Source organism: Morchella importuna (genome assembly GCF_003444635.1).
Source record: "Morchella importuna strain M04M26 chromosome Unknown Morimp01GS102, whole genome shotgun sequence".
NCBI lineage: Eukaryota > Fungi > Ascomycota > Pezizomycetes > Pezizales > Morchellaceae > Morchella > Morchella importuna.
The window spans coordinates 188-22,357 of record NW_025763498.1 but is presented as its reverse complement, the minus strand read 5'-3'; the positions used below and the strand labels follow the sequence as shown (position 1 = coordinate 22,357).

At 48.9% G+C, this 22,170-nt stretch overlaps 4 protein-coding genes across 4 annotated transcripts; 2 read left to right on the top strand and 2 right to left on the bottom strand.

Annotated features, from left to right (window-relative positions):
- Positions 1-113: 113 nt before the first annotated feature.
- On the top strand, positions 114-704 carry LAJ45_11766 (uncharacterized protein; the record flags this gene model as incomplete). Its single annotated transcript, XM_046121241.1, has 1 exon — positions 114-704. One exon carries the CDS (start codon positions 114-116, stop codon positions 702-704), a length of 591 nt encoding a protein of 196 aa, XP_045965567.1.
- Positions 705-996: 292 nt separating this feature from the next.
- Positions 997-1,773, top strand: LAJ45_11765 (uncharacterized protein; the record flags this gene model as incomplete). The annotated part of the gene is made up of 1 exon (XM_046121240.1): positions 997-1,773. One exon carries the CDS (start codon positions 997-999, stop codon positions 1,771-1,773), a length of 777 nt encoding a protein of 258 aa, XP_045965566.1.
- A 2,522-nt stretch (positions 1,774-4,295) lies between these two features.
- Positions 4,296-5,216, bottom strand: LAJ45_11764 (uncharacterized protein; the record flags this gene model as incomplete). The annotated part of the gene is made up of 1 exon (XM_046121239.1): positions 4,296-5,216. One exon carries the CDS (start codon positions 5,214-5,216, stop codon positions 4,296-4,298), a length of 921 nt encoding a protein of 306 aa, XP_045965565.1.
- A 4,554-nt stretch (positions 5,217-9,770) lies between these two features.
- On the bottom strand, positions 9,771-11,189 carry LAJ45_11763 (uncharacterized protein; the record flags this gene model as incomplete). Its single annotated transcript, XM_046121238.1, has 1 exon — positions 9,771-11,189. One exon carries the CDS (start codon positions 11,187-11,189, stop codon positions 9,771-9,773), a length of 1,419 nt encoding a protein of 472 aa, XP_045965564.1.
- Between the last annotated feature and the right edge of the window lie 10,981 nt (positions 11,190-22,170).

The window sequence follows — 22,170 nt, the reverse complement described above, 5'->3', positions numbered from 1 at the left end:
ATGGAATAGTCCCCCCGGTTGGTGGCGATCCCAACCCGGGAGGGGACTCAGATAGTTCAGATTCGGAGCCTGAGTATGGAGATAGGAGAGGATGGCGGAGATACCTCAGGAAGATGCTGGAGAAGCAGCAGACAGAGCTCCTGGCCTCCATGACACAGTTCATGAGACCTCCGGCCCCCTCACACCCCTCCGCTGCCTCCAGGGCCCGAGAACCAAAGGCACACCCTCAGGCCAAGTTCAATGGCAAAGCAAACAATGTGGAGACCTTCATCAGGCAATGTGAGAATGTCTTCTCCATTGAAAGCCAGTTCTTTACCTACGAAGAGGTTAGGATCCGATATGCTGGTAACCTGATGGAAGGAGAAGCCCCAGCCAACTGGTATGAGGCTTACCACAGCTCCATTGACCAAGCTTCTGCCAACCGGATAGCTGGGATGTCTGTGGTGTTAGATGAGAAATGGAAGTGCTGGGATTCCTTTGTGGATGCTCTCAGAGCAGCCTTTGGCGAAGCTATCTCTAGGGATGATGCGGCAGCCCAATGGAAGGCCCTTACCCTCACAGCCAAGGGTCAGTTAGTGGATGATAAGATCCTCAGTTCCCATATTTCCGAACCTAGGCATGAGTTGGGCTCGCTTTACCTCCGTTACACCTCTGGGTTTCCTCCAGCCTGGGTTCGCCAAGGGGTTGTCCCCGGAATCCCATAGAGGTACACCACCCCCGGAGTCACCTTCTGCGTTCCTACAAAGATACGGTCACGGTCGTCACCAACCAGCAAAAAAAAAAAAAAAAAAAAAAAAAAAAGGGGGGGGGCGCTGAAACCGAGATAAGCTCGATGGGCGGCCAACCTCGCGGAGTTTGACTTCAAAGTTGTATACCGCCCTGGAAAACTAAAAACGCCAAACCAGACATCTTGTCGCGGCGTTGGGACCACGCTTTAAAGAGGGGGTAAGGCTCATCAAGACCCTGAAATTCTTGTTTAAGCCAGGACAACTTATAATGGGTTCTGTCCAACACCCGATCGTTATGATCAACTCAGCATGTGCAAGATCAGCCCAAATCTGCAAACTCACACCGGTGCTCCTGGATGAAATCTGGGCTCAAGCAGCCTTAGATCCAGAGTACCTTTCTTTGAAAAAAGCCATTGAGAACACCTCTGGGAATCTGGTGAACCGATACCTGACTTTAAAGGACGGACACGTCTTCTATAAGGAAAGGTGGTACATTCCAAATCATCGGGAACTGAAGCTCAAGATCCTGAGCGCCCTACATGATTCGAAGACTGCTGGTCACTTTGGACAATTCAAAACGGCAGAACGCCTTCGGGCACTGTCCTTTGCCAAAAGATGGACAACGATGTGGAAGAATACGTTCAGAGTTGCGATACATGTCAACGCGCTAAAGCCTCAAACACACAAGAAGAAAGGGATGTTGCAACCTTTAGAGGTCCTCTCTATTCCTTGGAGTTCCATTTCAATGGACTTTATCACCAAAGCAACCATCGAAGAACTTGCTCAAATCTTCCTCCGGGAGATATGGCGACTGCATGGACTTCCTGAGGAGATTATCTCCGATCAGGACTCTAGATTCGAAACATATCGTCCTCAAACTGACGGGCAAACTGAGAGAGTCAACCAAACGCTAGAACAGTATCTCAAAAAACTATTGCTTCTGTCAGCGGGACGATTGGGCAGAGTTACTCCCGCTTGCCAAGTACGCCTACAACACGGCCACCCAAGAGTCAACCAAAGCATCGCCATTCTACGCGAACTATAGGTTTCAACCAGATTCCACTTGGCCCTCACTTAAACGGAAACTAGACAACTTCGACGCGTCCAGCGCGGCACAAGCACGGCAGAAAAAATGGTATGATCAGAAACAGATGAGTGCTCCAGAACTGAAGGTTAGGGACGAGGTGATGCTGGACCGATGCAACATCTTAACCAAGTGACCCTCAAATAAGCTAGACCACCAAAAAAAAAAAAAAAAAAAAAAAATTGGGTCCCTTTGAGGTTGTCGGGAAACTTGGCGTCGCGTCCTACAGGCTGAATCTACCCACTCAGTGGAACATTCATGATATCTTCCATATATCTCTGCTGGACCCTCAACGAGCTATACTGCTTCCACCTCCGGATGAGGTTCAAGGGGAAGACAGTTACGTTCTCAAGAAAATAGCCGATAGCCAATGACAGCAGGCTGGTCGTGGGAAGAAGTTCGTGCAATATCGGATTACCTGGGAGGGTTATCTCTCAGAAGACTCTTGGGAACCGTACAAATTGTTGTAAGGAATGGCAGACGAGCCACTCCGAGAGTTCCATGCGAAGTATCCCCGAAAATCATGGGACGCATGGTAATACAGGAAAGTGCGGGAAACCGAGACGACGGAGTGTTCTGGGATAAGCGTGGAGAAAACGAGTCTCCCCTTGTTAGGTCACACGTTTCACTTGAGGTTTCCTTTGTCAATAGAAATGGATGCAAAAAATAGAGTGTAACGGAGCCATTTCAACTGTCTGGTGTATGAGTACACACAGGGCCCGGTTACATGCTGAGAGTTATTGATAGAAGCCAGTTGCACAGTGACATGCAAGTACCGGCAGTGTGGTTAGCTACCAGCTGTCAGAGTAACTACATTCTGAGCGCTAGGAAGAGGATCTATTCATGTGAGCAATGATTGACGAGTCTATGCCTCGCCAATGATTAGAAGGCCAGCCAGAGTGAAGCTCTGAGTGCTCGGCGATCCTCTACATCCTCTGAGCATGATAAGTCCGCCGGTAGTGGCAGGGACTATGCCTGGGAAAGTCTACAATAAGTGAAGAGCTCTACAGCAATGATTTAAGCTTACGCCTGAGCGGTAGCTCATTCATGCAGGTCCCGGTTGTGCGACAATCAAGACTGCAGGTGTTACAAAGGCTTTGACTAAGGGTGGTTGCCTTCGGAACCGGAAGCACCCGCTAACGCTTAGAGAGAAGCGGGGTAGCGGTGGTATTGCTTCCCTTCCGCTAGAAGGGATCACCAGAACTTAGTAAGGGAGTAGGAGCAGGGAATGGAATCCTTTGGAGTATAAGTACTCAGGATCCTTCCCGCCCAACTATCCGATTTCCTGATTTCTATCTTGCACGGCCAAATCCTTTCTCTCAGATTCTAGCGATACGAGGAAAGGCTGTCCCCGTTACATTGAGTTTGTATGGAATGATTATTAGAGCTACATTTTCTTGTATGCTCATAACGTACCATACCAAAAACCCTAGGTTAGACTCGGGACGAGTCTACCGGAGGGAGGAGTAGTGTAACAGGGCCACAGTAGGGCTGTTACAAAAATACCTGTTCTACCAGTCAAGCCATACGGCCCTAGGTTAACCGCAGCTGGTTCTTCATCGATGGGTGAAGAGAAGGGCAGATGAGCCCCTACCTCTATTGGTATAGAGGGTAGAGATCCTGGCGAGCAAGAAGTCTTACAAGTCAAGCTAGACGACTGGACCAAAACTAGAGCAGCAGGACGAGCAGACCAAATAAGGAAGGGTAACCCCAAACATAAGTTACCCTACCTTGGCATTCAACCTTTGAGGCGCAATAACTTTGCAGCCGATGCCCGGAAAATATGCTTTACCACGTCAGAAAGGATCCTGGCGATGCTCCGGTCCATTTGGGGTGGTTGAATGAACGCATTGCGGAGTTGAGGAAACACTGCAAAATAAACACGTTTTAGACCCCCAAAAATAACCCCCGGAGCGTCGAACCGCCGGAACCCTCCTGTTTCAGCCCGGTGCATCTTTGGGGGGAGTAAGAGTGCGACCCAAACTACCAAAGCAAACCTTTGCTTTAAAAACACCCAAATCTATTCTAAATACTCTGAATAAGCAATTGCTGTCTGGTCGGCTGTTTCCTCTAGTTCCTAGGATCCCGACCCTTTCTTGGCAAGGATTGCGAGATTTGACTCGGACGAAAATTCGTCCGCGGTGTGGTAGCAACTCTTCTCCTCCCCCCTGATAGAAAATAGGTGGTGCCCCCAGATTATTTGAAAGGCGGACGGCCAGTGAAAAAAGGAAAGAGGTAATGAAGGAAGGGGCGCCGAACTTCCATAAAGGAACTCGGTTGCCCCAGCTTGGTTTCGGGGGGATCAGCGAGTCTTTACCAGCGAGGAGCCCCCTTAAAGTTATTAAGTTTCTAGACTACAAATAACGATCAAACAAATGAAACTCTATCTTTCCATCGAACGAGCCGAAAGGATAGCTTGTCGAATTCCTTTCTGCCTATCTACCTGATCGAAGTCACGGTCGCGCCCTTTCAAGGCACCCCCGTTACACAGGATTCCCCGGTGGGGGGCGAGGGGTCGGAGCAGCAGTAGCATTCCAAGGCTTTTTATTTCCTCGCTTAGCTTCTGCCGCTCGTCGTCGATTATCTAACCGTTGCAAGAGTGTCGCACATGCATCTACCGTCGTAGGACTTTCATGGTGTATCATTGATTCATCGAGTTCCGCACTAACGCCTTCCATCAGAGCCTCAATCCTAGAGACTTCATCCATCCCTGACTCGGCAGCATACCGTTGAAATTCGGCGAAGTAATCAGCAAAGGTTCGGTTTCGTTGACGGATGTTTCTAAGATTCCTCCTAGCCGTACGCATTCGATCGGGGTCCCCGAAAGCAGTATCCAAGATTTCATAACACCGTAACATGGAAGGCGAAGCGATACCTTCTTCTCCGACATATTGTAAGAACTGATTGGCGGCAACACCCTCCAATCGGCTGAATGCATAGGATAACTTAGACTGTAGTGTGGGAAAGCGGTCGGCATTTCCCAATAGCTTGATCCTCATCTGTTGCTTGAATAGGTGTAGTCTTTCTCGATCGCGATCTCCCCTAAATACTTCAGGGTCTGGGAGTTTTTCCGACCGTTGGGTAACCACTGGGACAGGTGGAACTGGAGGTACCGGTGGGGCATTATCTTCTCCGATTGGTTCTTCATCAGGGGCAACCACTTCAACAGCAACTCGATGGCCTCTGGCAGCGGCTAGATCTCGTTCAAACATTTCCCTCGCATTTCCAGCCTCCCTCTCCACCTCCTGTAAGTCCGTTGCATACTGAGTAAGGCCATGTTGTGCCCGTTGAAGAAGTGCATAGGCTTCTATTCCAACATTGCCATCCACCTCTGGGTGTTCTTGAAAAAAGGTCTGAGGGGCATCGCTTAGCTGTTCGTAATCAATAGGAAGATGTGTCGCCATGGTAGACTATGGTGTTGTATTGGTTGGCAATAGAGGACGGAACATGGTGTAAAGGTGGTCTATGTACGTAGGGACTATGATGCCAAGGAATACAACCGAGGCAAGAACGTGGCAATAGGTATTCAAGGCTATGGGCTATGGAGTGGCTCTACCTAGTATGACAACTAGTTGAACCCTATGACGAGGCGTAGAACAAAAGTAATATTCGTGGAGTAGATACAAGAAGTTCCGTGAGAAGAAGAGGAAAGGAAGGAAAACATCAAAAGGCACGAGACAACGCCCCCTTATATATTCAACTCCTAGTCCATTGATGACTAATGCCCCGCGTAACGGAAACCGAAAGAACATAACAGAAACCCCATTACAAATCATAGTTCAACCGCGCAATACCTCCTCTTCCCAATCCAATCTATCACCTTAGCCGAAATGCAATATTGCCGTTACAAGCGGTCCACTATTACCCAGATCTTTGTAAACCCATTTGACCCCGGTAATCCCACAATGAAGTCCATAGAGATGGAGGTCCATGTCCAATAAGGTATCTCCAGTGGTTGGAGCATACCAAACTTCTTATGTCTTGAGGTCTTATTCCTCTGGCAGCTGTCACAGCTCGGGACATATTCCTCAACATCTTTATCCATGTTGGGCCAAAAGAAGTTGTTTTTCACCCGCTCTAATGTCTTGAACTGGCCGAAATGGCCTGCCACTTCAGAGTCATGGGTATCAGTCAGGATATCCATCTGAAGCTTCTTGTCTTTGGGAATATACCATCGATTCTTGTAGAAGATGAGACAGTCCTTGACAGACAAGTTCTGGTCCAAATTTGGTTTCCTTTCAACCAGTAAGCGGTGCAGTTCCTGCCAGATTCCATCCTTTTTAGCTGCCGTAGATAGTGTAACGGAGCCATTTCAACTGTCTGGTGTATGAGTACACACAGGGCCCGGTTACATGCTGAGAGTTATTGTTAGAAGCCAGTTGCACAGCGACATGCAAGTACCGGCAGTGTGGTTAGCTACCAGCTGTCAGAGTAACTACATTCTGAGCGCTAGGAAGAGGATCTACTCATGGGAGCAATGATTGACGAGTCTATGCCTCGCCAATGAGTAGAAGGTCAGCCAGGGTGAAGCTCTGAATGCTCGGCGATCCTCTATGTCCTCTGAGCATTGGAAGTCCGCCGGTAATGGAAGGGACTATGCCTGGGAAGTCTACAATAAGCGAAAGCTCTACAGCAATGACTAAGCTTACACCTGAGCGGCAGCTCATTCATGCAGGCCCCAGTTGTGTGGCAACAAAGGCTGCAGGTGTTACAAAGGCTTTGACTAAGGGCGGTTGCCTTCGGAGCCGGAAGCACTCGCTGACGCTTAGAGAGAAGCGGGGTAGCGATGGTATTGCTTCCCTTTCCGCTGGAAGGCAGCGCCGGAACTTAGTAAGGAAGTAACAGCAGAGAATAGAGTCCTTTGGAGTATAAGTACTCAGGATCATTCTCGCCCAACTGCCCTGATCCTCATCTTCTGTAACAGAGCCACAGTAGGGCTGTTACAAAAGTAACTGTTCTACCAGTCAAGCCATACGACCCTAGGGTAATCACCACTTGTTCTTCATCGATGGGTGAAGATAAGGGCAGATGACCCCTACCTCTATTGGTATGAAGCGTAGGGATCCTGGCGAGCAAGAAGTCTTATAAGTCAAGCTAGGCGACTGGACCAAAACTAGAGCAGAAGGACGAGCATGCCAAATACGGAAGGGTAACCCCAAACATAAGTTACCCTACCTTGGAAGTCAACCTTTGAGGTGCAATAACTTAGCAACCGATGCTGTGAAAATATGCTTTACCACGTCAGGAAGGATCCTGACGATGCTCCGGTCCATTTGGGGTGGTTGAATGAACGGATTGCGGAGTTGAGGAAACACTGCAAAATAAACACGTTTTAGACCCCAAAAATAACCCCCGGAGCGTCGAACCGCCGGAACCCTCCTGTTTCAGCCCGGAGCACCTTTGAGGGGGAGTAGGAGTACGACCCAAGCTACTAAAAGCAAACCTCGCTTTACAAAAACACCAAATCTGTTCTAAAACAAATTGAATAAGCAATTGCTATCTGGTCGGTTGTTTCCGCTAGTTCTTAGGATCCCGACCAGCTCTTGGCAGAGATTGCGTGATTTGACTCGGGCGGAAGTTCGTCCGAGGGGTGGCAGCAACTCCTCTCGCCCCTCATAGAAAAAAGTCGCGGTGTCCCCGGACTAGGGGGAAAAAACGAAGGGTCGAGGGAAAAAAAAAAAAGCGGAACTTCGATAAAAGTACTCGGTTGCCCCCCCAGTTTGAACTCGGGGAGGGATGGAATCTTTACTAGCGAGGAGACCCCTTAAAGTTATTAAGTTTTTTAGACTACAAATACGATCAAACAAATAAACTCCATCTTTCGATCGAACGAGCCCAATGAATCCATCGTTGCCCGTTTACCCTTTCTATGTCAGAGCAAAGTCACGGTCGTGTATCATCCTAGCACCCCCGTTACAGTATAACTTTAAGCTCCTCGCTTAAAGAACCCCGACGAAAGGAAAAAATTTTACCGGAACATCTGGGACCACTCTCAACGCTGAAATAACCAAGCAGTTAGCTTTTTTTTATTCAGCTCGGGCTGGCATGGGAGAGGCGAACACGTTACTATGGTCTCCATTGTATCCGTCAAAGGGTTATAGCGCCCACATTCGCTCAAAGGGATATAGCGCCCAGCTTCGCTCGAAAGGAGACCACATCTAGGACCGCTCCTAGAAAATCCTGATAGCCCCATTGGTCAGAGGACCCCATTTCCCATCTGGGCCCCAGTCCCAACCACAGTCAATGTCCCTCCGTCCACGATGACGACAGGCAGGGTCCGGAAGAGGAGGATAACTGGCTTTCTTCTGGCGCCACCATGCCTCGTAATGCGCTTCGAGTGCCAGTTTCTGTCTCTCATTCCGCTCTTCTTGTGCCACTCTCTGCCGCATCCACTCCGCTCCCCTCCCATCTCGCTCAATCTCCTCCCGCATCCACCGCACCTGTTCCCGTTTCTCCCTTGCTGCTGCACGGACACGAGCCTGACCAACACTCCTGTCCCCTTGTTGGAAGAAGGGATAAGGACGATGGAAATCCTCCCGAGTCAGAAACGGAACCTGGTTGAAATGGCCGTCGAAGGTCGAGGTCTCCAAACCTCGAGGAACAGCTTGTCTGTGGAAACATTAGCGGGAGTAAGAGGAGGTTACAAGCCCTACTAAACCATGCCTACCTCACAGCACTCCGTGATCGGACAGGTTTCCGAGTAACTCTCCGAGCATATACAGAGTTACCACCATCCAACTTTAGGAGATCGGTAATAACCGGACATCTTGAGGATCTAAGCCTCGTCTCCCGGCGAGATCGACTAGCGTTAGATAAAAGCGCTTGTACGATAGACGAATTGACCGCGATGAACAAAGAGAGGAATAGAATAAAGAAAAGCATTGTTGCTGAGAAGAGGTAATAAATTTGGTTTTGTGTGTGGAAAAAATCGAATTTTTGTGGAATGGATAGAGGGAATGGATGTAACAGAGCCACAGTAGGGCTGTTACAAAAGTAACTGTTCTACCAGTCAAGCCATACGACCCTAGGGTAATCACCACTTGTTCTTCATCGATGGGTGAAGATAAGGGCAGATGACCCCTACCTCTATTGGTATGAAGGGTAGGGATCCTGGCGAGCAAGAAGTCTTATAAGTCAAGCTAGGCGACTGGACCAAAACTAGAGCAGAAGGACGAGCATGCCAAATACGGAAGGGTAACCCCAAACATAAGTTACCCTACCTTGGAAGTCAACCTTTGAGGTGCAATAACTTAGCAACCGATGCTGGGAAAATATGCTTTACCACGTCAGGAAGGATCCTGACGATGCTCCGGTCCATTTGGGGTGGTTGAATGAACGGATTGCGGAGTTGAGGAAACACTGCAAAATAAACACGTTTTAGACCCCAAAAATAACCCCCGGAGCGTCGAACCGCCGGAACCCTCCTGTTTCAGCCCGGAGCACCTTTGAGGGGGAGTAGGAGTACGACCCAAGCTACTAAAAGCAAACCTCGCTTTACAAAAACACCAAATCTGTTCTAAAACAAATTGAATAAGCAATTGCTATCTGGTCGGTTGTTTCCGCTAGTTCTTAGGATCCCGACCAGCTCTTGGCAGAGATTGCGTGATTTGACTCGGGCGGAAGTTCGTCCGAGGGGTGGCAGCAACTCCTCTCGCCCCTCATAGAAAAAAGTCGCGGTGTCCCCGGACTAGGGGGAAAAAACGAAGGGTCGAGGGAAAAAAAAAAAAGCGGAACTTCGATAAAAGTACTCGGTTGCCCCCCCAGTTTGAACTCGGGGAGGGATGGAATCTTTACTAGCGAGGAGACCCCTTAAAGTTATTAAGTTTTTTAGACTACAAATACGATCAAACAAATAAACTCCATCTTTCGATCGAACGAGCCCAATGAATCCATCGTTGCCCGTTTACCCTTTCTATGTCAGATCGAAGTCACGGTCGTGTATCATCCTAGCACCCCCGTTACACTTCCCCAAACTGAGAGAGCACCACTCCTTTGGCAAAGTCACTGGCATCAGTCTCAACCACAGTTCTTCTGCTAGGGTCAAAATGGAGAAGGATTGGAGCGCTTGTGAATAGCCTCTTGAGTTCCTCAAATGCTTGTTCACAAGCTGCGGTCCAATACCATTTCTTGTCATTTTGCAAGAGGTCGGTCAGTGGTTTGCAGACTTTACTGAAGCCTTCAATGAAGCGGCGATAGAAGTTTGCAAATCCCAGGAAACCTTGTACTCCCTTGAAGTTCCGGGGTACTGGCCATTCCTGAACCGCCTCTATCTTGTCCTCTGACATAGATACTCCCTTTTCCGAGATGTGATAGCCAAGGTACTCTACTTCTCGGACGTGGAAGGATGTCTTACTGATGGAGGCACACAGTTTTGCTTCCCTGAGCTTCTGTAGGACCTTCTCAACCAGCCTTTCATGCTCTTCCTCGGTCTCTGAGTAGATGAGGATGTCATCAATATAAACAACCACTCCTTCATCCAGTAGTTCCTTTAGCACATCATTGATCATTGCCTGGAAGGCGGAAGGAGCGTTGCATAGACCAAATGGCATCACATTATACTGATACAGTCCATAGCGGGTTCTGAAAGCGGTTTTCCATTCATGCCCCTCTGCTATCCTGATCAAATTGAAGCCATTTTTCAGGTCTATCTTTGTGAAGATCTTGGCCTTGAACAACCTATCCCTGAGCTCGCTCATGATAGGCAGCGGGTACTTGTCCTTGACAGTGACCTTGTTCAAACCTCTGTAGTCAACACAAATTCGCCATGTCCCATCCTTCTTAGGTATGAACAATATGGGTGACGCTGCTGGGCTGTTAGATCTGGAGATCTTTCCCAAAGACAACTCTTTGTCTAGGTACTCCCGGAGGGCCTTCAACTCTGGAGCGGAACATGGATAAAGCGGGCCAAATGGGGGAGCGGTCACAGGCAAGAGATTGATCCTCATACCATTTCGGGAGTGCGGAGGCAGCTCCTGTATCTTCTCTTGACTGAAGACATCAGCCCATTCCCTATAGCGAAGAGGTATACTTTCAGCGATATCTCCTCCATCCTCATCATGCCATACTGAAGTGGCTAGTTGATATACTACATCTTCTTCCTCGATCATCTGGTATGAAGAGATGAGTGCAAACTTGATCGCTGCTTGGAGACAATTCTGCTTGCAGTAGTCACTTCGACAGTTTATGGTATTGAATTCCCAATTGATATCTGGGTTATGCTTCCTTGCCCATGCAATTGGCAGGTAACCAGATATTCCTTCTTCCAAAGTAGCCACCTCCCATCGGAATGTCTCCTTGTGATCTCCCATGCTCATGTGGACTGGGTGAGTGTAATACTCTCCTCCGCCGATTATGACATCTCCTTGAGCATCATACATTGTCAGAGGTTGATCTCGCCGCACTAAGGGAACTCCATACTTCCTGACAAAACTCTGTTTGAGGATTGTTCCTGTACAACCGGTGTCAAAGACGAATGTCCCCTGGGCGTCTTCAACTTCATTCTTGACCGTCCATGACAGTCCTGTTTTCAGTATTGGCCTCTGTAACAGAGCCACATTAGGGCTGTTACAAAAGTACCTGTTCTACCAGTCAAGCCATACGACCCTAGGGTAATCACCGCTTGTTCTTCATCGATGGGTGAAGATAAGGGCAGATGACCCCTACCTCTATTGGTATGAAGGGTAGGGATCCTGGCGAGCAAGAAGTCTTATAAGTCAAGCTAGGCGACTGGACCAAAACTAGAGCAGAAGGACGAGCATGCCAAATACGGAAGGGTAACCCCAAACATAAGTTGCCCTACCTTGGAAGTCAATCTTTGAGGTGCAATAACTTAGCAACCGATGTTCGGAAAATATGCTTTACCACGTCAGAAAGGATTTTGACGATGCTCCGGTCCATTTGGGGTGGTTGAATGAACGGATTGCGGAGTTGAGGAAACACTGCAAAATAAACACGTTTTAGACCCCAAAAATAACCCCCGGAGCGTCGAACCGCCGGAACCCTCCTGTTTCAGCCCGGTGCACCTTTGAGGGGAGTAGGAGTACGACCCAAGCTACTAAAAGCAAACCTCGCTTTACAAAACACCAAATCTGTGCAATTGCTATCTGGTCGGTTGTTTCCGCTAGTTCTTAGGATCCCGACCAGCTCTTGGCAGAGATTGCGTGATTTGACTCGGGTGGAAGTTCGTCCGAGGTGTGGCAGCAACTCCTCTCGCCCCTCATAGAAAAAAGTCGCGGGTGTCCCCGGACTAGGGAGGAACGGACGGCCTAGAGAGGAAAAGCGGGAAAAAAGGAGCGGAACTTCGATAAAAGTACTCGGTTGCCCCCAGTTTGAACTCGGGGAGTCATGGAATCTTTACTAGCGAGGAGACCCCTTAAAGTTATTAAGTTTCTAGACTACAAATACGATCAAAAAAATACACTCCATCTTTCGCTCGAACGAGCCGAATGATAACCCATCGTTCCCCGTTTACAATTTCTATTTTGATCGAAGTCACGGTCGTGCCCATCCTAGCACCCCCGTTACAGTATAACTTTGAGCTCCTCGCTTGAAGAACACCACGAAAGGGAAAAAAAAAAAAAAAAAAAAAAAAAAAAAAAAGAAAAAATCTAGCTGAACATCTGGGACCACTCTCAACGCTGAAATAACCAAGCAGTTAGCTTTCTTTTATTCAGCTCGGGCTGGCATGGGAGAGGCTAACATGTTACTATGGTCTCCACTGTATTCGTCAAAAGGGTTATAGCGCCCACATTCGCTTAAAGGGTTATAGCGCCCACATTCGCTCATAGGGATGTAGCGTCCAGCTTCGCTCGAAAGGAGACCACATCTAGGATCGCTCCTTGAAAATCCTGATAGCCCCATTGATCAGAGGACCCCATTTCCCATCTGGGCCCCAGTCCCAACCAAAGTCAATGTCCCTCCGCCCACTATGACGACAGGCAGGGTCCGGAAGAGGAGGATAACTGGCTTTCTTCTGGCGCCACCATGCCTCGTAATGCGCTTCGAGTGCCAGTTTCTGTCTCTCATTCCGCTCTTCTTGTGCCACTCTCTGCCGCATCCACTCCGCTCCCGTCCCATCTCGCTCAATCTCCTCCCGCATCCACCGCACCTGTTCCCGTTTCTCTCTCGCTGCCGCACGGATACGAGCCTGACCAACACTCCTGTCCCCTTGTTGGAAGAAGGGATAAGGACGATGGAAATCCTCCCGAGTCAGAAACGGAACCTGGTTGAAATGGCCGTCGAAGGTCGAGGTCTCCAAACCTCGAGGAACAGCTTGTCTGTGGAAACATTAGCGGGAGTAAGAGGAGGTTACAAGCCCCACTAAACCATGCCTCCCTCACAGCACTCCGTGATCGGACAGGTTTCCGAGTAACTCTCCGAGCATATACAGAGTTACCACCATCCAACTTTAGGAGATCGGTAATAACCGGACATCTTGAGGATCTAAGCCTCGTCTCCCGGCGAGATCGACTAGCGTTAGATAAAAGTGCTTGTACGATAGACGAAATGACCGCGATGAACAAAGAGAGGAATAGAATAAAGAAAAGCATTGTTGCTGAGAAGAGGTGATAAATTTGGTGTTGTGTGTGGAAAAAAATCGAATTTTTGTGGAATGGATAGAGGGAATGGATTCTTACCCTCCTAAGTTCGATGGGTACCCCGCTTTTATAAGCGAACTCCTATCCAAGTTCCGAGGATCAACGTGGTTACCCGTAGCAGGAGTTCGGTCCGGCTCTAACCGACCCGACATTAACCGTTGGAAGAGACAAGGACACCGAGTTTACCTGGTCTGAGGAAGGCGTGCGTGCGTTCGAAGTCCTGAAAGAGGCGTTCCAATCCACCCCCGTATTAGCCCTCTTTGATGCTGAGCTAGCCAGCAAAGTTGAGACCGATGCCTCCAACCTCGCCAAATCTAGCATACTGTCCCAATTCCACTGAGATGACAATAAGTGTCATCCAGGAGTCTTTTACTCCAAAAAAGGAATTCGCCAGCCGAACGGAATTATGAAGTTCAGGACAAGGAGTTAGGTGCCATTGTGTCATGCTTTAACGAGCGAAGTTACCCAGGAGGAACCTCCAGCCGGAGGGAAACCCCAGTGAAAAAACCAGAACCCAGAACCAGCGGGTAATGGTGGAGGAGATGGAATAGTCCTCCCGGTTGGTGGCGCTCCCAACCCAGGAGAGAACTCAGATAGTTCAGATTCAGAGCATGAGGATGGAGATAGGAGAGGATGGCGGAGATACCTCAGGAAGATGCTGGAGGAGCAGCAGAGAGAGGGAGCCCTGGCCTCCATAGCCCAGTTCATGAGACCTCCGGCCACCCCTTACACCCCTCCACTTCCTCCAGTGGCCGAGAACCAAAGACATCTCCCTCCGGCCAAGTTCAATGGCAAAGTAAATAATGTGCGGACCTTCATCAGGCAATCCCGGTCAAGTAGTATGAGGCTTACCACAACTCCATTGACCAAGCTTCTGCCAACCAGATAGCTGGGATGTCTGTGGTGTGAGATGAGAGATGAAAGCGCTGGGATTCCTTTGTGGATACATCTCAGAGAAGTCATCTCTAGGGATGATGCGGTAGCCTAATGGACGAACCTCACCCACGCAGCCAAGGGGGGAATAGACTCCTTCCCGAATAGCATTATTCAGCTGATTTGGACGACTAGCTAAAGAGGGTCAGTTAGTGAATGATAAGATCCTCAGTTCCCTCCTTCCGGACCCAGGCACGAGCTGTGCTCTCTTTACCCCGTTACACCTCTGGACTTCCTACAGCCTTGGTTTGCCAAGGGGTTATCCCCGGAATCCCACAGATCAAAAAGGGCACTGAAACTGAGACAAGCTCAAGGGGCGGCCAAGCTCGCGGAATTTGGCTTCAAAGTTGTATACCGCCCTGGAAAACTAAAACGCCAAAGAAGACATCTTGTCGCGGCGTTGGGACCACGCCCTTAAAGAGGGGGGTAAGGCTCATCAAGACCCTGAAATTCGCTGGTTTAAGACAGGACAACTTATAATGGGTTCTGTCCAATACCCGATCATTATGATCAACTCAGCATGGGCAAGAGCAGCCCAAGTCTGCAAAACTCACACCGGTGCTCCTGGATGAAATCGGGGCTCGAGCAGCCTTAGATCCAGGGTAGCTTTCCTTGAAAAAAGCCATTGAGAACACATCTGGGAATCTGGTGAACCGAGACCTCACTTTAAAGGATGGAGACGTCTTCTATAAGGAAAAGTGGTACATTCCAAACTATCGAGAACTGGAGCTCACGATCCTGAGCGCCCTACATGATTCGAAGACTGCTGGTCACTTTGGACAATTCAAAACGGCAGAATGCCTTCAGGCACTCTCCTTCGGCTAAAGATGGACAACAATGTGGAAGCATACGTTCGGAGTTGCGATACATGTCAACGCGTTAAGGCCTCAACACACAAGAAGTATAGGACGTTGCAAGCTTTAGAGGTCCCCTCTATGCCTTGGAGCTCCATCTAAATGGACTTTATCGTGAGCCTGCCTGAATCTGAGGTCTATAACCGTATCTGGGTAATCGTTGACCGTTTCATCAAAATGTCCCACTTCATTCTGCTCAAATCTTCCTACGGGAGATATGGCGACTGCATGGATTTCCTGATGAGATTATCTCCGATCGGGACTCTAGATTTGAAACAGATCGTCCTCAAACTGACGGACAAACTGAGAAGAGTCAACCGAACGCTAGAACAATATCTCAGAAACTATTGCTTCTATCAGCAGGACGATTGGGCAAGATTACTCCCGCTTGCCGATTTAAGCCTACAACATGGCCACCCAAGAGTCAACCAAAGTATCGCCGTCGTACGCGAACTAGGGGTTTCAACCAGATTCCACTAGTCCCTCACTTAAACGGAAACTAGAAAACTTCGACGCCTCCAGCGCGGCGCAAGAACAGCGGAAGAAATGGTATGATCAGAAACATGAGTGCTCCAGAACTGAAGGTCAGGAACGAGGTGATGCTGGACCGACGCAACATCTTAACCAAGCGATCATCAAATTAACTAGATTACTAAAATCGGGTCCCTTTGAGGTTGTCGGGAAACTTGGTGTCACGTCCTACAGGCTGAATCTACCCTCTCAGTGGAACATTCTTGATGTCCTCCATATATCTCTGCTGGAACCGTATTGGGAGTCAAAGGACCCTCAACGAGCTATCGTGCTTCCACCTCCGGATAAGGTTCAAGGTGAAGACAGCTACGTTCTCAAGAAAATAGCCGATAGCCGATGGGGGCAGGCTGGTCGTGGGGAGAAGTTCGTATAATATCAGATTACCTGTGAGGGCTATCACTCAGAAGACTCCAAGGAACCGTACAAAATGTTGCAAAAAAAACATCAGACGAGGCTCTGCGAGAGTTCCATCCGAAGTATCCCGGAAATTCACGGGAGCCATGGGAAAGTGCAGGAACCCGAGACGACGGAGTGTTCTGGGACAAGCGCGGAGAAAACAGGTCTCCCTTTGTTAGGTTCCACGTTTTCACTTAAGGTTTCCTTTGTTAATAGAAATGGATGCGGAAAATGAGTGTAACGGAGCCATTTCAACTGTCTGGTGTATGAGTACACACAGGGTCTGGTTACATGCTGAGAGTTATTGATAGAAGTCAGTTGCACAGTGACATGCAAGTACCGGCAGTGTGGTTAGCTACCAGCCGTCAGAGTAACTACATTCTGAGCGCTAGGAAGAGGATCTATTCATGGGAGCAATGACTGACGAGTCTATGCCTCGTGTAACAGAGCCACAGTAGGGCTGTTACAAAAGTACCTGTTCTACCAGTCAAGCCATACGACCCTAGGGAAATCACCGCTTGTTCTTCATCGATGGGTGAAGATAAGGGCAGATGACCCCTACCTCTATTGGTATGAAGGGTAGGGATCCTGGCGAGCCTGGCTTACAAGTCAAGCTAGGCGACTGGAGCAAAACTAGAACAGAAGGACGAGCATGCCAAATACGGAAGGGTAACCCCAAACATAAGTTACACTACCTTGGAAGTCAATCTTTGAGGTGCAATAACTTAGCAACCGATGCTCGGAAAATATGCTTTACCACGTCAGAAAGGATCCTGATGATGCTCCGGTCCATTTGGGGTGGTTGAATGAACGGATTGCGGAGTTGAGGAAACACTGCAAAATAAACACGTTTTAGACCCCAAAAATAACCCCCGGAGCGTCGAACCGCCGGAACCCTCCTATTTCAGCCCGGTGCACCTTTGAGGGGGAGTAGGAGTACGACCCAAGCTACTAAAAGCAAACCTCGCTTTACAAAACACCAAATCTGTTCTAAAACAAATTGAATAAGCAATTGCTATCTGGTCGGGTGTTTCCGCTAGTTCTTCGGATCCCGACCAGCTCTTGGCAGAGATTGCGTGATTTGACTCGGGCGGAAGTTCGTCCGAGATGTGGCAGCAACTCCTCTCGCCCCTCATAGAAAAGTCGCGGTGTCCCCGGACTATGGAAAAAACAAAAAACGGTCTAGGGAGAAAAAGCGGGAAAAAAGGGGCGGAACTTCGATAAAAGTACTCGGTTACCCCCAGTTTGAACTCGTGGAGTCATGGAATCTTTACTAGCGAGGAGACCCCTCAAAGTTATTAAGTTTTTAGACTACAAATACGATCAAACAAATAAACTTCATCTTTCGATCGAACGAGCCCAATGAATCCATCGTTGCCCGTTTACCCTTTCTATGTCAGATCGAAGTCACGGTCGTGTATCATCCCAGCACCCCCGTTACAGTATAACTTTGAGCTCCTCGCTTAAAGAACCCCGACGAAAGGAAAAAATCTTACCGGAAGATCTGGGACCACTCTCAACGCTGAAATAACTAAGCAGTGAGCCTTTTTTTTATTCAGTTCGGGCTGGCATGGGAGGGGCGAACACGTTACTATGGTCTCCATTGTATCCGTCAAAGGGTTATAGCGCCCACATTCGCTCAAAGGGATATAGCGCCCACATTCGCTCAAAGGGATATAGCGCCCAGCTTCGCTCGAAAGGAGACCACATCTAGGACCGCTCCTAGAAAATCCTGATAGCCCCATTGGTCAGAGGACCCCATTTCCCATCTGGGCCCCAGTCCCAACCAAAGTCAATGTCCCTCCGCCCACGATGACGACAGGCAGGGTCCGGAAGAGGAGGATAACTGGCTTTCTTCTGGCACCACCATGCCTCGTAATGCGCTTCGAGTGCCAGTTTCTGTCTCTCATTCCGCTCTTCTTGTGCCACTCTCTGCCGCATCCACTCCGCTCCCCTCCCATCTCGCTCAATCTCCTCCCGCATCCACCGCACCTGTTCCCGTTTCTCCCTTGCTGCTGCACGGACACGAGCCTGACCAACACTCCTGTCTCCTTGTTGGAAGAAGGGATAAGGACGATGGAAATCCTCCCGAGTCAGAAACGGAACCTGGTTGAAATGGCCGTCGAAGGTCGAGGTCTCCAAACCTCGAGGAACAGCTTGTCTGTGGAAACATTAGCGGGAGTAAGAGGAGGTTACAAGCCCCACTAAACCATGCCTCCCTCACAGCACTCCCGTGATCGGACAGGTTTCCGAGTAACTCTCCGAGCATATACAGAGTTACCACCATCCAACTCTAGGAGATCGGTAATAACCGGACATGTTGAGGATCTAAGCCTCGTCTCCCGGCGAGATCGACTAGCGTTAGATAAAAGCGCTTGTACGATAGACGAATAGACCGCGATGAACAAAGAGAGGAATAGAATAAGAAAAAGCATTGTTGCTGAGAAGAGGTAATAAATTTGGTGTGTGTGTGGAAAAAATCGAATTTTTGTGGAATGGATAGAGGGAATGGATTCTTACCCTCCCAGGTTCGACGGGTACCCCGCTTTTATAAGCGAACTCCTATCCAAGTTCCGAGGATCAACGTGGTTTACCCGTAGCAGGAGTTCAGTCCGGCTCTAACCGAACCCGACATTAACCGTCGGAAGAGACAAGGACACCCAATTGACCTGGTTTGAGGAAGGCGTGCGTGCGTTCGAAGTCCTGAAAGAGGCGTTCCAATCCGCCCCCGTATTAGCCCTCTTTGATGCTGAGCTAGCCACCAAGGTTGAGACCGATGCCTCCAACTCCGCCAAAATCTAGCATATGGTCCCAATTCCACTGAGATGACAATAAGTGCCATCCAGGAGTCCTTTACTCCAAAAAGGGAATTCGCGAGCCGAACGGAATTATGAAGTTCACGACAAGGAGTTAGGTGCCATTGTGTCATGCTTCAACGAGCGAAGTCACCCAGGAGGAACATCCAGCTGGAGGGAAACCTCGGAAAAAAAAAAAAAAAAAAAAAAAAAAAAAAAAAAAAAAAAACCAGAACCCAGAACCAGCGGGTAATAGTGGAGGAGATGGAATAGTCCCCCCGGTTGGTGGCGCTTTCCAACCCAGGAGAGAGAGAACTCAGATAGTTCAGATTCGGAGCATGAGGATGGAGAAAGGTGAGGATGGCGGAGATATCTCAGGAAGACGCTGGAGAAGCAGCAGAGAGAGAGAGCTCTGGGCTCCATAGCCCAGTTCATGAGACTCCGGCCCCCCCTCACACCCCTCCACTGCCTCCAGTGGCCGAGAACCAAAGACACCCCCCTCCAGCCAAGTTCAATGGCAAAGCAAATAATGTGCGGATCTTCATCGGGCAATGTGAGAATGTCTTCTCCATTGAAAGCCAGTCCTTTACCTCCGAAGAGGTTAGGATCCGATATCTTCTGCCAACCAGATAGCTGGGATGTCTGTGTTGTGAGATGAGAGATGGAAGCGCTGGGATTCCTTTGTGGATGCTCTCAGAGAAGCCTTTGGCGAAGCCATCTCTAGGGATGATGCGGTAGCCTAATGGAATAACCTCACCCACGCAGCCAAGGGAGGAACAGACTCTTCCCGAATAGCATTATTCAGCTGATGTGGAAGACTGCCTATGAGGGTCAGTTAGTGAATGATAAGATCCTCAGTTCCCTCCTTCCGGACCTAGGCACGAGTTGTGCTCTCTTTACCCGTTACACTCTGGGCTTCCTCCAGCCTGGGTTTGCCAAGGGTTTATCCCCGGAATCCGACAGAGCAAAAGGCACTGAAACCAAGATAAGCTCGAGGGGCGGCCTACCCGCAGTGTTTGGCTTCAAAATTGTATACCGCCCTGGAAAACTAAACGCCAGAGCAGACATCTTGTCGCGGCGTTGGGACCACGCCCTTAAAGAGGGGGGTAAGGCTCATCAAGACCCTGAAATTCGCTTGTTTAAGCCAGGACATCTTATAATGGGTTCTGTCCAATACCCAATCGTTATGATCAACTCAGCATGGACAAAGAGCAGCCCAAGTCTGCAAAACTCACACCGGTGCTCCCGGATGAAATCTAGGCTCGAGCAGCCTTAGATTCAGGGTACCTTTCCTTGAGAAAAGCCATTGAGAACACCTCTGGGAATCTGGTGAACCGAGACCTCACTTTAAAGGATGGAACGTCTTCTATAAGGAAAAGTGGTACATTCCAAATCATCGAGAACTGGAGCTCAAGATCCTGAGCGCCCTACATGATTCGAAGACTGCTGGTCACTTTGAACAATTCAAAACGCAGAACGCCTTCAAGGCACTCTCTTTGGCTAAAGATGGACAAACAATGTGGAAGAATACGTTCGGAGTTGCGATACATGTCAACGCGTTAAGGCCTCAACACACAAGAAGTATGGGACGTTGCAATCTTTAGAGGTCCCCTTCTATGCCTTGGAGCTCCATTTCAATGGACTTTATCGCGAGCCTGACTGAATCTGAGGGCTATACCCATATCTGGTTATCGTTGACCGTTTCACCAAAATGTCCCAATTCATTCCGCTCGAGACCAAAGCAACCATTCAACAGCTTGCTCAAACCTTCCTATGGGAGATATGCCGACTGCATGAATTTCCTGAGGAAATTATCTCCGATCGGGACTCTAGATTTGGAAGAGATCGTACTCAACTGACGGACAACTGAGAGAGTCAACCAAATGCCTAAGAACAATATCTCAGAAACTATTGCTTCTATCAGCAGGACGATGGGGCAAGAATACTCCACTTGCGAGTAAGCCTACAACACGGCCACCCAAGAGTCAACCAAAGTATCGCCGTTCTACCGCGAACTATGGGTTTCAACCAGATTCCACTTGGCCCTCACCTAAACGGAAACTACCAAAACTTCGACGCGCCCAGCGCGCGCAAGCACAGCGGAAGAAATGGTATGATCAGAAACATATGAGTGCTCCAGAACTGAAGGTCAGGGATGAGGTGATGATGGACCGACACAACATCTTAACCAAGCGATCATCAAATTAATTAGATTATAAATCAGGTCCCTTTCAGGTTGTCGGGAAACTTGGTGTCACGTCCTACAGGCTGAATCTACCCTCTCAGTAGAACATTCATGATGTTTTCCATATATCTCTGCTGGAACCGTATTGGGAGTCAAAGGATCATCAACGAGCTATACTGCGATTCCACCTCCGGATGAGGTTCAAGGCGATAGCCAATCAGGCTGGGGGAAGAAGTTCGTGCAATATCGGATTACCTGGGAGGTTATCTCTCAGAAGACTTCCGGGAACCGTACAAATTGTTGTAAGGAATGGCAGACGAGCCACTCCGAGAGTTCCATGCGAAGTATCCCGGAAAATCACGACTCATGGGTGAAAACTTTAGAAATCCTCAAAATACGGGTTTTTCCCATCGGGACAGTGCATGCCGTGTTTTCCCTGGGAAGCAATACAGGAAAGTGCGGGAAACCGAGACGACGGAGTGTTCTGGGATAAGCGTGGAGAAAACGAGTCTCCCCTTGTTAGGTCACACGTTTTTCACTTGAGGTTTCCTTTGTCAATAGAAATGGATGCAAAAAATAGAGTGTAACGGAGCCATTTCAACTGTCTGGTGTATGAGTACACACAGGGCCCGGTTACATGCTGAGAGTTATTGATAGAAGCCAGTTGCACAGTGACATGCAAGTACCGGCAGTGTGGTTAGCTACCAGCTGTCAGAGTAACTACATTCTGAGCGCTAGGAAGAGGATCTATTCATGGGAGCAATGATTGACGAGTCTATGCCTCGCCAATGATTAGAAGGCCAGCCAGAGTGAAGCTCTGAGTGCTCGGCGATCCTCTACATCCTCTGAGCATGATAAGTCCGCCGGTAGTGCAGGGACTATGCCTGGGAAAGTCTACAATAAGTGAAGAGCTCTACAGCAATGATTAAGCTTACGCCTGAGCGGTAGCTCATTCATGCAGGTCCCGGTTGTGCGACAATCAAGACTGCAGGTGTTACAAAGGCTTTGACTAAGGGTGGTTGCCTTCGGAACCGGAAGCACCCGCTAACGCTTAGAGAGAAGCGGGG